Source organism: Salvia hispanica, chromosome 6 (genome assembly GCF_023119035.1).
Source record: "Salvia hispanica cultivar TCC Black 2014 chromosome 6, UniMelb_Shisp_WGS_1.0, whole genome shotgun sequence".
Taxonomy (NCBI): Eukaryota; Viridiplantae; Streptophyta; class Magnoliopsida; order Lamiales; family Lamiaceae; genus Salvia; species Salvia hispanica.
In genome coordinates this window covers 42,212,595-42,224,611 of record NC_062970.1, presented here as the reverse complement: position 1 = coordinate 42,224,611, position 12,017 = coordinate 42,212,595, and the positions used below count along the sequence as shown (strand labels likewise).

Below are 12,017 nucleotides of genomic sequence, written 5' to 3'. Positions count from 1 at the left end.
TCAAATTAATGAAGAACCCCTACTCATAGTCAAACATGGGATTTTAACCCTAACCCCTAAAGTTATAAATTTATAGAGACAAATGACAAGTTGCAATATAGTAAGCTATTTAATCAAGTGGTCTCTAACAACACTCCAATTCTTGAAACACCCACCTCTACCCCAATCACTCTTCCTAGACTTTTCCCTTTGCAACTTGCAACACAACCCCACTTTTTTAAATATCCCACACCCTCTCTCCCCTCTCTCTCCCCCCTAACCGAATATGCATCCCTCCTCCGCCTCCTCCTCCTCCTCCATGAGCAGCGGCGCCGCCACCAACGGCGGCGGCAGCCTCATGCGCTACGGCTCCGCCCCCGGCTCCCTCCTCACCGCCGCGGCCGACTCCGTGGTCGGGCCCCCGACCCGCGAATTCTCCGCCCTCGGTCCCGGCCCGGCCCGATTCTTCCACCCCGACGCCTCCGATTCCGCCGCAATGCAGCGGCGCGGCGAGGAGGAGCACGGGGCGGCCAACACGACCATTGGCTTGCAGCCGTCGTATGGATTCGGAGGCGGCTCTTCGACGGCGCTGCTGAGGCAGAGCAGCTCGCCGGCGGGATTTCTCAATCACTTGGCGACGGCGGCCGGAGATAGAAACGGTATGTGTGTGTGTATATATATTAATATTTTATTTATTCTTTGAGCATTTTTGCACTGTATTCGTTTTTCATTGGTTGCTTGCTGAAATTTATATGATGCTTCTTTGTTTGACGTTAAATTACCTTTTTGTCCTTCCTATTTTGAGCTTTGCTGTTTATATAATCGCTAATTTAACGAGTGATTAATTTTGTTGTTTGATTTATGTTTGTGTCTGCATGCAACTACGAATATTATGTTCTTTTGTTACTTAGGACGTAAATAAATATGAAATGATTGGTCGAGTTCAAGAATTAGGAAAATATTCTGAAAAATATGTTGATTTTTTATATTTTTTTTAATCCAATTGGGTCGACCCGCTCGGGTTCGGGTCAACCCATTCTGGTTGTTGGGCTATTCAAATCATGATTTTTGGGGTTAAAAATTAAACCCTAATCCTTCGGGTTTCGGGATATCCCGTATAGATATAAATTTACTCATAGTAGGCGTCACGAAAAAAATTATAATTTGCAACTTGACAATTATTCAGTAAGTCATATTGTTGCTTTTATAAAAAGTAATGTCTCATAATCACACTCAGGTATATATTCCTTTTTTAGACAAAAAAAATCTTAAAAGGAGTAATTAGTTTGGTTTTTAGACTCGATGTCATACCATTGAACCCTAATTACAATGGCTATACTGCTAAATATTTCAACATTGTAGAGCGTGATAACATTTACCATGAAATATTTATTTTTGACCTAACAATCCCTCTAATTTTGAAAAGATATAAATACATGCAACTACTACTTATTTAATTTAGTATCCAATTATCAAATTAACTAGTGTAATTGTTGAGTAATAAAGAATGTAGGATGAAGGGGCAAAGTAGTAAATTTATATGGGGTTAACACCAACTTGTCTCACAATATGTGACAAATAGTGAAAGACCCAACACCCGATATTTAGTAGTCGTACTATAGTAGTAATAAATATTGACTTAAATTAAATAAACCAAGTCGCTCAAATTTTAGTTTTATTTTTTTATTACTTATTTTCAGTGAAAATTTATATATATTTAATATTGAAGTGTACCATATTTACAATCCTTGATAGAAATTTTGGGTTTTCTATTATTTAAATTTGTTATTGTTGTTATTATCTACTCGTGAGTTTGATATGAATATATAGTTCGACCTAAAAAGTATATTAGAAACTATGAAATTCATGACTTTAGCCAAAAAGTATTAGAAACTATATTAAAATTCTTAGACTTTTAGGTCTCTCGTTCCATCAACTTGCTCACCTTGAATTGGCCAATTTTTATTTTGCTATAAAGTATTCACCACTTGGGCAATTAAAAGAGGCATGTAGGATGAGATTTTTAATTATATTATATCATGTACTACTATTATTATTATTATTATAGGAGTACTTTATTAATACTCCATATTTTCGTTGTATAGCTCGTTGCAACAAAAATCATGCAAGAAAATTTATGTTGTCTTTCCTATCTTTTATTTGTGATGAAATTAACTCATAATTCTAAATTATTAGACAACAGTGCAAATATATATTTGTGCTAAAAATAGGTTTTTTATACTCATTGAACTAAAACCTTATATTGTGTCAATATACATAGTATAATTAAACTCCTGATTAAATTTGTGATGAATCGTGAAAATGATCAAATTAAAATAATTTTTTTTCTATCATAATATATATTGTTGATAATTTGGAATCTTAACTTATAGATATTCCTAAATAATTTTTTTTATATACTGTACGTATTATTTTCTGTATCGATTTTGTATCCGGGAAAAGATAAATTACAGTCTTTTTGTTGTCACTTTTACGACCTAAAATTAATTTGTCATTGCAAGTGGATGATTTATTTGTATTTCTTTTTAATTTTAAAATTTTTGAAGGAATGCAAGTTGCAGATTTAAAATTTATACAAGGGGGCAACGCCCATAGGTGACTGACAGTTGAATTTTGCATGGATGGTATATATTTTATATAAATAATTATAAATAATCACTTTGTTCAATAATTCATAGATACATTGTATTTGTATTTAGTGAGTGCCTCTCACGTGCCTTGCAAGTGGCCTAAACCACCATCATCAGCCCAACGTTTCTTACAAAACACCCAACATATACAATATAGGATCGGAGTACGTATATAATATCATAATTAGTTGTATTTGTCCAAATTATATTATATACTACTAAAATGATAAAAAAAAAAGCTGGGTAAATAGTTATGAAAATTTGTAATTACTATTGATTTACTGATATATAGGAGTAATATTAAAAAAAGCCACTCTTAATTTGTTGTGATTGGCTTGCTCTTTAATTTGTTGTGTAGTTGTTTGGCATAATTTATGTTTCAAGTGTACACTAAAAAAATGTCTTAGATTAGGGTTTTTATAATTTGATCACCTAATCAGGCTAAACTAATTGCAACTATTAAATTCTTATGACCTTTTCGGTGAAACCCTAAATGTATGTAGTAGTAATAGATTTGTTTTTTAATCGATTGAATATAATCCTTAGTTCATCTTAAATATCTCATTTTTATTTTTACTATTTTTATTGAACGAAACTTATATCCTATTCATCCTACTCCCATTTTATTTTTGAATAAATATACTATATAAAGAGGTATAATTCAATGTTTCTACTAACTTTTTTTAACTTACATTTCTTAGAATCAAAATGTAACATTCATTAGTTTTATGGAACAGTAGACCCTAATTTACATGTCTTAATTTCCACGCAACAAAACAAAAATTCAAAATATTGACAATAACAGCAGGGTTTTCAGTCACGAGAGGCATCGGCAGCTACAACTCAAAGGGGGTAGCGGAGACCGGCGGCGGCATTTCCAGATTGAATTCACAGCTGAGCTTCACCGGGAAAGAATCGCTCTCTCGCATCTCGGAATTAGAAGCTGCTGAGGCCGCCGCCATGGACAACCACCACCAGAAGAAGTCGTACGCCACCACCAGCAGCGGCGGCGGCGCCTTTGGAATGTGGGAAGCAAGTAGTAACAATCCTATAATGTTTTCAGTCGCGCAGCCGAATCGAGGCAAGCACGTCGCCGACAGTCTTGACGAATCTCAGGTGTCTATATATAAGCTCTTTTCGCAACATACTCCGTTCGTTTAGTTTCATTTTTTTTATTTTGGCCTGTCCATTAAAATTACTTTTACTTTTATTTGTAGAAACTTCGTTCCACCACTATATCTCTTATGTTACACATATTTTATGTTTCTCCTTCATATTTTACCATCTGTGCATTAAAATTTATATCGTCCAAAACATGATAGTATCTCTATTTATTTTGTTTGTTACTTTCTATTGATATCGATCATTATATATGAGATTCAACTTACAAATATTGTTGCATTGACTCTGCGGGTTGTAGTTTCAGTTTAGCATTTCGCAAACAGCACAAGACATGGAGAAGTTGATCAACATACCACAGGATTCCGTTACGTGCAAGATTCGAGCTAAGCGTGGCTTTGCTACGCATCCTCGTAGCATTGCAGAACGGGTATTTTTTTATTTGTTCTCTTTTAATTACTCCATATTTTAGATATGCATATAATTAGAACTTCAAGTCTTCTCTAGTACTAGATTTTCATTGAAGTGTACTTCATACGTGAAGTCGAGACTAACCAAACCATAGTTATGATCTGAAACCAGTTGGTGAAAGAAGAGTGACTCATTAGGTATTTAGATTAATTTATTTTACTTCAATTTTTCAATACATAACAACTAGCATGTGATTTGTGAATATCTCAACATGCAAGATCAAAGGATCCATGGAATATGATCCTAAAATATGTTCGTTAGTTATGATTTAGAGTTTATAACATATATATATGTTATGTATATATATAGGGATGTATAGTCATGCATGGTGAGTTAGAAATAATGCCTTTAGGTGTCTTAAACATGGATAGGGTTGAACCTCTCTCTCATTAAGTTGTTTTCTTGTATTATGTAGGAGAGAAGGACACGAATCAGCGGCAAGTTGAGGAAATTACAAGATCTTGTTCCAAACATGGATAAGGTTGAACCTCTCTCTCATTCTTTCACAGAGTGTGTGTTTGTGCGCGTTCTTGGTGTTTTACATGTATATATATGTTGGCTGCAGCAAACCAGCTACGCCGACATGCTGGATCTAGCAGTGCAACACATCAAAACCCTTCAAGATCAGGTTGAGGTCAGTATAAATGTCCCAAAATCAATTCAATAAATTGCTGAAAATTGTGCTATAGTTGTGTTCACATTCCCACCCTTCTAAAATAAGAATAATATTATAACATTACATGAATGTTTTGTTTCTTACAGTTGTTAATTCAACAAAAAACCATGTGTTCAAATATCATAAATTAATTTCTGTGTTAATTTTCTAGAAATTGAACCATGATCTTGATAACTGCTCATGCGGGTGCAAGAAGACGCGGGACAACTAGCTAGCACGACGAATGAAGACGAAGAAACGTAGTCCACCTGAGAAGAAAAGAGTGATTGAGTAGAAAAAGATGTGTAAATACAGAAGCAACTCATCATCTAAAGCTATAGCTATGAGGAAATCTCTATGTGATCTTTGCTTCTGAGTTTTGGAGAATTTGTGTAAATTTGTTAATCTAGTTTTCACTTAAGAATTCTAACTCTTGTTCATTAACAAACTTTTTCATCATTTAAATTTTCGATCTTGTTGGTATGAGATTCTTTGAGGATATGACTCGATCTTGTTGTTTACTGTCTACCGAGGTTTTGGTCTTAATTATTCGTTTGAGTCATGTATTTTTCAATAAATTAAATGTTAGTATTAATATTGACTGATATCTTGGTATTTTTATTGCCTCGCTTTATTTTGTAATCTATAGTTGGCATTACTACGTTCTTTTTTTGTTTTTAAGATTTGAAGAGATTTTTATGTTCAGTTTTTAATACTGCAGAGGAGGTAATTATTTTCTTTCTATTTTTTCTATTAATCTTATATATTGACAATCATTTTTTTCAAAACAATTAATTTAAAAATGATAAAATAAATAATAAAAATCAATTCTAATCTCTCATTCCAAACATAAATATCAAAGTAAAATTACAGGATTTTCAACCACAATATATACACCTTAAAATTAGTTGAGACTATGTATATAATAAATATCATTAAATATTTATCTAGTTTTCAATAAAATAAATAAGATGTAAACCACACTAATATTTTCCCAACACTATGTAAATAAAATCATAAATAAATGGAATTCAAAACATATAAAAATATATTAGTGACCAAAACTTTTAAATTTCACAAGTTATTGATCTTATTCAAGCTTGTAACTCTTATATTACTTTTATATAATAGAGTTTCACAAAATATTAATTTTTTATCTTCATTATTTTTAAAATTTATAAATAAATAATTCTACATTTTTTAAAAATTACTATTGACAATGCCAATAAAACTTTATGATAAATCCCCATTTTCCCCCCACGGGACACCATTTTTTGACTTATTATAAAATACTACTCCTAGTATATTTTGTGACAATAAATTTTGATTTATAAATTTGAAGTATTAATAAATTAAACTAAATTCGTAGTACCAAACATTATTGAAGTACACATGACAAATTGAATTATATAATCTAAAAACAATAAATTTAAGCCACGTGCATGACATGTAACCTGTTTGGATCAATAGCAAATGACGAACACAATAATTTGGTAAAACATAATCAAGAATAATTCATTTCAGAACAAGTAAGTCGCTTTTTGGCAGAGTTTTAGAGTTCATAATAATCACTTTATTTCAAACTTTTGTACATGAAAACCGTGATGATAGATGTCGACCGTTAAGCAATTATATGCATGTGTATTAATTTGATAATATGTTTTTTGATAGACAAATTTACATTCCATTATTGATTAGAATAATATTTTAGAAATACCCTCGAAATATTGATATGTATTCGTCACAAATGTTTTAAAATATTGCTACAATTTTATTATCTATTTAAACAATTAATTGTGTTAATTTGGTACAGGTGATTAGAGTGTATATATATAGATTTAATATCCATTAATATTTAAGATATATTTTTTAATACCCTCATAAATCATACTAATATTTTGATATATATTAGTCACAAATGTTTCAAAATTATACAATTTAATTACATATTTAAACAATTAACTTCAAAATCTAGTAATAATGACTTTTTTCAATATATCACCCTCTTCATCCGTTATTAATTATCTCATTTGAAATTGACACGATTTTAAGAAATCTTTGGCATGATTAAGACAGTTGAAGAAACATAAATGAAAAAAAATAATTAAATACAAAGTTTCATTTACATAGAAGTGTAAGTGTAATAAGCTAATTGAAATAACGTGACTTATACAAGTTAGTACTACTCTTTACATTATTCCCCGTTTTATTTTATTTTATACTTTAATTATTTATTATTATTTTTTCAAAATATGTGTGAGAAAGTAAATGTTTCATATTTAATAGGACAAATGGAGTATAAAAATAGAATAAAATGTATATTTTAAAATAACAAAATGAGAGCACGTGAATGGAGTAATAATTAATGAAATTTGGAAGATATTTGATTACCATAATCACAAATGCCGAATATTTCATACACGCGATAATTAACTTCAAATTATAGAGACGTTACCATTAATCTGTATTGCCAAAATCGTAATTTAATAAACAAATAAAAATATATTTAATTAAATACCGCGCGCTCTCTCTCCTTGTACAGCAATGGCGTCTTCTTCCGATGACGAGGGAGAGGAGTACCTCTTCAAAATCGTCATAATAGGCGACTCCGCCGTCGGAAAATCCAACCTCCTCTCCCGCTACGCCAGAAACGAGTTCAGCCTCCACACAAAGGCCACCATTGGGGTCGAGTTCCAGACGAAAACGCGCCAAATCGACGGAAAGGAAGTCAAGGCTCAGATTTGGGACACCGCCGGCCAGGAGAGGTTCCGCGCCGTCACCTCCGCCTACTATCGCGGCTCCTTCGGCGCGCTCGTCGTCTATGACATCTCCAGGAGATCTACCTTCGACAATATTCCCCGATGGCTCGAGGAACTCAAGAGTACGTCTCGTTTCACCCCCCCCCTCTCTGCTTGCTTAATCTGAATCATCAATTTCGTTTCTCGAAATCGCGGATGCTATAAACGACTTCATTTGTTCTGCTTGCTTAATCTGGAATGATCAATTTTGAAATCGAGGATGAGATAGATTAGTTCATTTGTTCTGATTGGAAGTAAAATGATAGAAGAGTCGATTTGCTTGATTGTATACAAATTGCTTGAGGAAATTGGAGTCCGTTTCAATGCTCCTGTTTCATAACACACATTCCAGCCAGGGCACAAATTTGAAACAGATCTGACTTTTTTTGGATGTCGAAAAAATTGAACTATTTCCGGCATTGATTAGGTGCTGATATGAAAACTATATACTCTGATAGAATATATGGTTATATTTGATTAGATTGTCTGTCACACATTTATGCTTTGCATATATTTGCAATTTTTGACATTAAAGTGTGTCAAATCTTTGGTATTCTTCATTGCGCAGTCTTTGTATGTGAAATCATAATGTGGTGCATATCTACTTCATTTTTTGGGGGGGCTCATAGATGATTTGATTCAAGATTGGATCATTGGAGGCCTATGCTAGATTGAGTTGGAGCCAGTTTTATAGTAAATTGCATTGCATATAAGCTCGAGCTTCAACCTCTATGTTCTAAAATTGATTTATATTCATGAACCTTTATGCTTAGATCTACTCTGTTTTACATTTGCACCTTCCATAGCTCATTAACATTTGCTGAATGAGTTGAAAATACAAGAGAACAATACATATATCTGATGCACATGATACTCTTCATCCACAGCACATTCCGACACAGCAGTTGCCAAGATTCTTGTGGGGAACAAACTAGACTTGGACAATATCAGGGACGTGAGCGTGGAGGAAGGCAAGAAGCTCGCTGAATCAGAAGGATTGTTTTTCATGGAAACCTCAGCACTGGACTCGACAAACGTTGAGAAGGCTTTTGATGTAGTCATCCACGATATTTATAACAATGTCAGCAGGAAGGTCTTGAATTCAGACTCGTACAAAGCACAATTGTCTCTCAACAGAGTGTCCCTCGACCACGTCCACGATGACACTGATCAATCGAAGCAAAAGGGAGGATCATCTTGTTGTTCTAGTTGACTCTGAAGCAAAGTGCTCAATCAAAAGCCATGGCATTACATTCTTGATTTTGGTTCTATTTTCATAGAAAGGGATCCTACAATGACCAAATATGTTTTTTACTTTTTTTAATTGAATTGAATGTTGCTTTATACTTGAAACATCTTTTCTCTGAAAGTGTAAATTATACTCTTAAGGAGTAACATTTATTTATAGAAATCATACAACAGTTGTTTTAATAGCAACTCATTTTAGTTTCTTCTCTGTCTTGATTTGGAGCTCCAACTTTGTATTGAGAATGTCTAGATATCCCATTATGGATAAGATTGTGCACTCTGCCCACCTCCACCCCACCACCAGACCAATGAAAATAAGTGGATTTTTGGAGATAAGGAATTTTGACATTAGGGCATCTTTAACGGTGCACGAGCACATCGTTGCATCTAGTGCGCGCACAACAATTTGTACCGTGTAAAACACAGACGTGCGCATCACTCGCACGACCCATCCAATCAGCGTTTGACCAGCTCCCCCTTAAAAAGGAAATTTAGCTAAAATGTCCAAACCCACAAAAATTCAACAAGTCACCAATATAAATGCTTCAAGATACCCTGTGGCTTATTGCTTAGTGGGCTAGTCACACAACATTTTTGGTGCAATCCCCCATTTTTATTCCACTGTTTCTATCAAAATCTAACTTCCAACATTTACAATTTTTTCTACTTCTGTCACCTTTGTGTTTGTTCCACTAATAAGCAAGCAATTTTCCATTCTATACATTCATGTTTGATGCATCTTCTAGAAACAATGTGACAGACCAACTAAAACACCACTTTTGAGTTCCAGCGAAAGTTGTAAAATGTATCAACACAAAAACGCAAATGTATATGGATAGTGTACAATATTTCAGCGCTTGATCAAAGTCAATATCACAATATCATTATCAATGAATATCCAATGAAATCTCCTAAAAAAAAAACTGATTTATTTTCAAATCAATTTCTGCCACATTTAATAATCTAAGTGGTTCCACCAATCACTCTCTATTGGTAATTTGGTATGATAGTTCCCAACTCACAAGAAAAGCTTTTTTGTTATCCAAACCGAAAAAAAATCATCAGTGGTCACAAGAATAATGCAATTATTAGGAGATCTTATTCCGACAAGAATAAACTTGTAGTAAATCTCAAAACTAATTACACAACCAAAAGAAAAAAATAATAATAGTACAAGAATCAACATGTTCTAGAAGCAACCTGACCCCATCAAACATAGAATCTCAGTGCTGCATACTTTCTTAGCTTCTAGAAGCTTTCTGTCCACATTACTATGATAAAATCTTAAATCAATGATGATGGTGTATGTGTATGTGTGTGAAAATGTGTTGGTGAAGATAGAGATTGCTAGTGACAGAGAGAAACTTTCACAACCTAATTAGTTTGACTTAGTTGTTTCAACAGCACTCATTTAGACCTCCAGTTTCTTGCCATCTCAAACCCATTCTTGCCATAGTAGTAGTCTTCAATGGTCTTCTCGATTTCGGCTTTCGTGTTCATCACAAAGGGACCATGCTGAACCACTGGCTCACCGAGTGGCTCACCGCCCACAAAGATAAACCTCAGTGGCTTGGCTGCCTTGTTCCACACGCTCATTCCCTCACCCGGGCCCAAAACCAAGATATGGTGGGCTGACACGGGAGGCGAGTTGGGCGTCCCAAACACCCCTTCCCCTTCAATAATGTATGCAAACGCATTCCATGACTCCGGGATCCTCTGATGATGCTGAGAGTCGGGCTGTAGGGTGAAATCAAGGTACATTGTTGGAGTTCGCGTGTAAACCGGGGAGTGAACCCCCATGGACTCCCCTGCAATAACTCGAACTCTAACACCGTCTTCCTCTGCACTCGGGATGTCATCCCTCAGCAATTCTTGATATCTAGGTTCAATCCTGCAAAAGTAACAAACCATTTTATTCATTCAAACATAGATTTCATCAACTGTTAAGCATCAACACAAAAGGAAATAGAACTAACATCTTATCCTTGGATGAGAGATTGATCCACAGTTGGAGGCCTGTGTGAGTACCTTCCCCTGCAGGCATTTCTGAGTGGACTATACCCCTCCCTGCAGTCATCCACTGCACAGCTCCAAACACAAAATTTAAACCTGAAATTCGAAGAGCCAAACAAAACACATAGATAGATAATGAATCAAGTGTTATTCAAATACTACCTGCACTTCACCGGCATGAATTGTACCCTTGTGACCAGCAAAATCCTGATGTGTGACACCTCCCTGTATACAAATAGCAAGTTTAATTTAATTCATTCCATCCAAAGATGGCTACAAAAAGACCTCTCTCAGCTATGAAAACAACACACAATTACCTGTAACACATATGTAACAGTCTCAAACCCTGAAAACAGAGCCATAAATGTCAATATTTTGTTTTCATTTGTTTGAATTTGCATAGGAAATTTATAATCATAGCAGTATTTGATAATGGTAGATACCACGGTGGGGATGATCAGGAAATCCAGCAGGCGGTGTAACTACAATGAAAATAAGATCATTCAAATTCAATAACTAAATTAAATAATTCAAATTAAATTCATCATAAAAATAAAATGTTACCAGAAAATTCATCCAGCATGAGAAAGGGATCCACCGACTTCAATTCAGGTCTACAATTTTCAAGCACCAAATCAAACCAAAATCTCGATTCAATAACAACTCATGCTTCAAGTTAAAGTAGCTAATTACTTGATTCCCAAAGAATCAATGATTTTCTTCGAAATCAAAAAAATGCCCAATTAAAAAGATTAGAATTTGAAGAAATTAGGGCGCACCTTCCAATGCTTCGTCTAACAACAGCACCTTCTCCCTCGCTCTGGGGCTTTGCCAGGACTTTCTTGGCGACCAATCTTGGCTGCTCGAAGCTTTGATCGGACACAGACATTATGCTTCTAATAGAAGAAGAAAACGTTTGGCGAATTGGAGAATTGGTGATGATGGGTTTGTGATTCAACAATACGAGTTTGGTTGCAGAGATCATATAAAAATATCTTGTGTTTTGTGTCTACAAAGTCTGCTCTCACATCTCCTATTTATACACTCCAAATAACGACCTTTTTAAGACTGCGTAAGCTATAA

The 12,017-nt window shown here is 34.3% G+C and overlaps 3 protein-coding genes across 6 annotated transcripts; 2 read left to right on the top strand and 1 right to left on the bottom strand.

Annotated features, from left to right (window-relative positions):
* Window positions 1-172: 172 nt before the first annotated feature.
* On the top strand, window positions 173-5,376 carry LOC125192745 (transcription factor bHLH128-like). 4 transcript variants are annotated; one of them, XM_048090378.1, is made up of 6 exons: window positions 173-638; window positions 3,436-3,746; window positions 4,057-4,179; window positions 4,636-4,701; window positions 4,786-4,854; window positions 5,048-5,376. In XM_048090378.1, exons 1-6 carry the CDS (start codon window positions 266-268, stop codon window positions 5,105-5,107), a joined length of 1,002 nt encoding a protein of 333 aa, XP_047946335.1. In that variant the 5' UTR covers window positions 173-265; the 3' UTR covers window positions 5,108-5,376. The 4 variants fall into 4 exon arrangements, with proteins under 4 accessions (XP_047946335.1, XP_047946334.1, XP_047946333.1 ...); XM_048090377.1 differs by having other exon boundaries at window positions 183-638; window positions 3,439-3,746; window positions 4,051-4,179; XM_048090376.1 differs by having other exon boundaries at window positions 183-638; window positions 4,051-4,179.
* A 2,024-nt stretch (window positions 5,377-7,400) lies between these two features.
* On the top strand, window positions 7,401-9,118 carry LOC125194341 (ras-related protein RABA5e-like). Its single transcript, XM_048092510.1, has 2 exons — window positions 7,401-7,756; window positions 8,561-9,118. The coding sequence occupies exons 1-2, from the start codon at window positions 7,420-7,422 to the stop codon at window positions 8,884-8,886; spliced, it is 663 nt and encodes a 220-aa protein (XP_047948467.1). The 5' UTR covers window positions 7,401-7,419; the 3' UTR covers window positions 8,887-9,118.
* Window positions 9,119-9,998: 880 nt separating this feature from the next.
* Window positions 9,999-11,955, bottom strand: LOC125194340 (pirin-like protein). The gene is made up of 7 exons (XM_048092509.1): window positions 11,714-11,955; window positions 11,499-11,548; window positions 11,378-11,416; window positions 11,252-11,280; window positions 11,097-11,159; window positions 10,898-11,001; window positions 9,999-10,812 (listed from the first exon to the last, which is right to left on the bottom strand). The coding sequence occupies exons 1-7, from the start codon at window positions 11,917-11,919 to the stop codon at window positions 10,329-10,331; spliced, it is 975 nt and encodes a 324-aa protein (XP_047948466.1). The 5' UTR covers window positions 11,920-11,955; the 3' UTR covers window positions 9,999-10,328.
* Window positions 11,956-12,017: the final 62 nt, after the last annotated feature.

Excerpts from the sequence above, each read along its gene's own strand:
- LOC125192745 (XM_048090376.1), top strand. The coding sequence starts at position 266 with ATGCATCCCTCCTCCGCCTCCTCCTCCTCCTCCATGAGCAGCGGCGCC. Across the intron at positions 3,747-4,050 it reads ACAGTCTTGACGAATCTCAG|TTTCAGTTTAGCATTTCGCA; the intron begins GTGTCTATATAT and ends TGCGGGTTGTAG. Across the intron at positions 4,180-4,635 it reads CTCGTAGCATTGCAGAACGG|GAGAGAAGGACACGAATCAG; the intron begins GTATTTTTTTAT and ends TGTATTATGTAG.
- LOC125194341 (XM_048092510.1), top strand. The coding sequence starts at position 7,420 with ATGGCGTCTTCTTCCGATGACGAGGGAGAGGAGTACCTCTTCAAAATC. Across the intron at positions 7,757-8,560 it reads ATGGCTCGAGGAACTCAAGA|CACATTCCGACACAGCAGTT; the intron begins GTACGTCTCGTT and ends CTTCATCCACAG.
- LOC125194340 (XM_048092509.1), bottom strand. The coding sequence starts at position 11,919 with ATGATCTCTGCAACCAAACTCGTATTGTTGAATCACAAACCCATCATC. Across the intron at positions 11,417-11,498 it reads CATGCTGGATGAATTTTCTG|TTACACCGCCTGCTGGATTT; the intron begins GTAACATTTTAT and ends TTTTCATTGTAG. Across the intron at positions 11,160-11,251 it reads CTGTTACATATGTGTTACAG|GGAGGTGTCACACATCAGGA; the intron begins GTAATTGTGTGT and ends ATTTGTATACAG.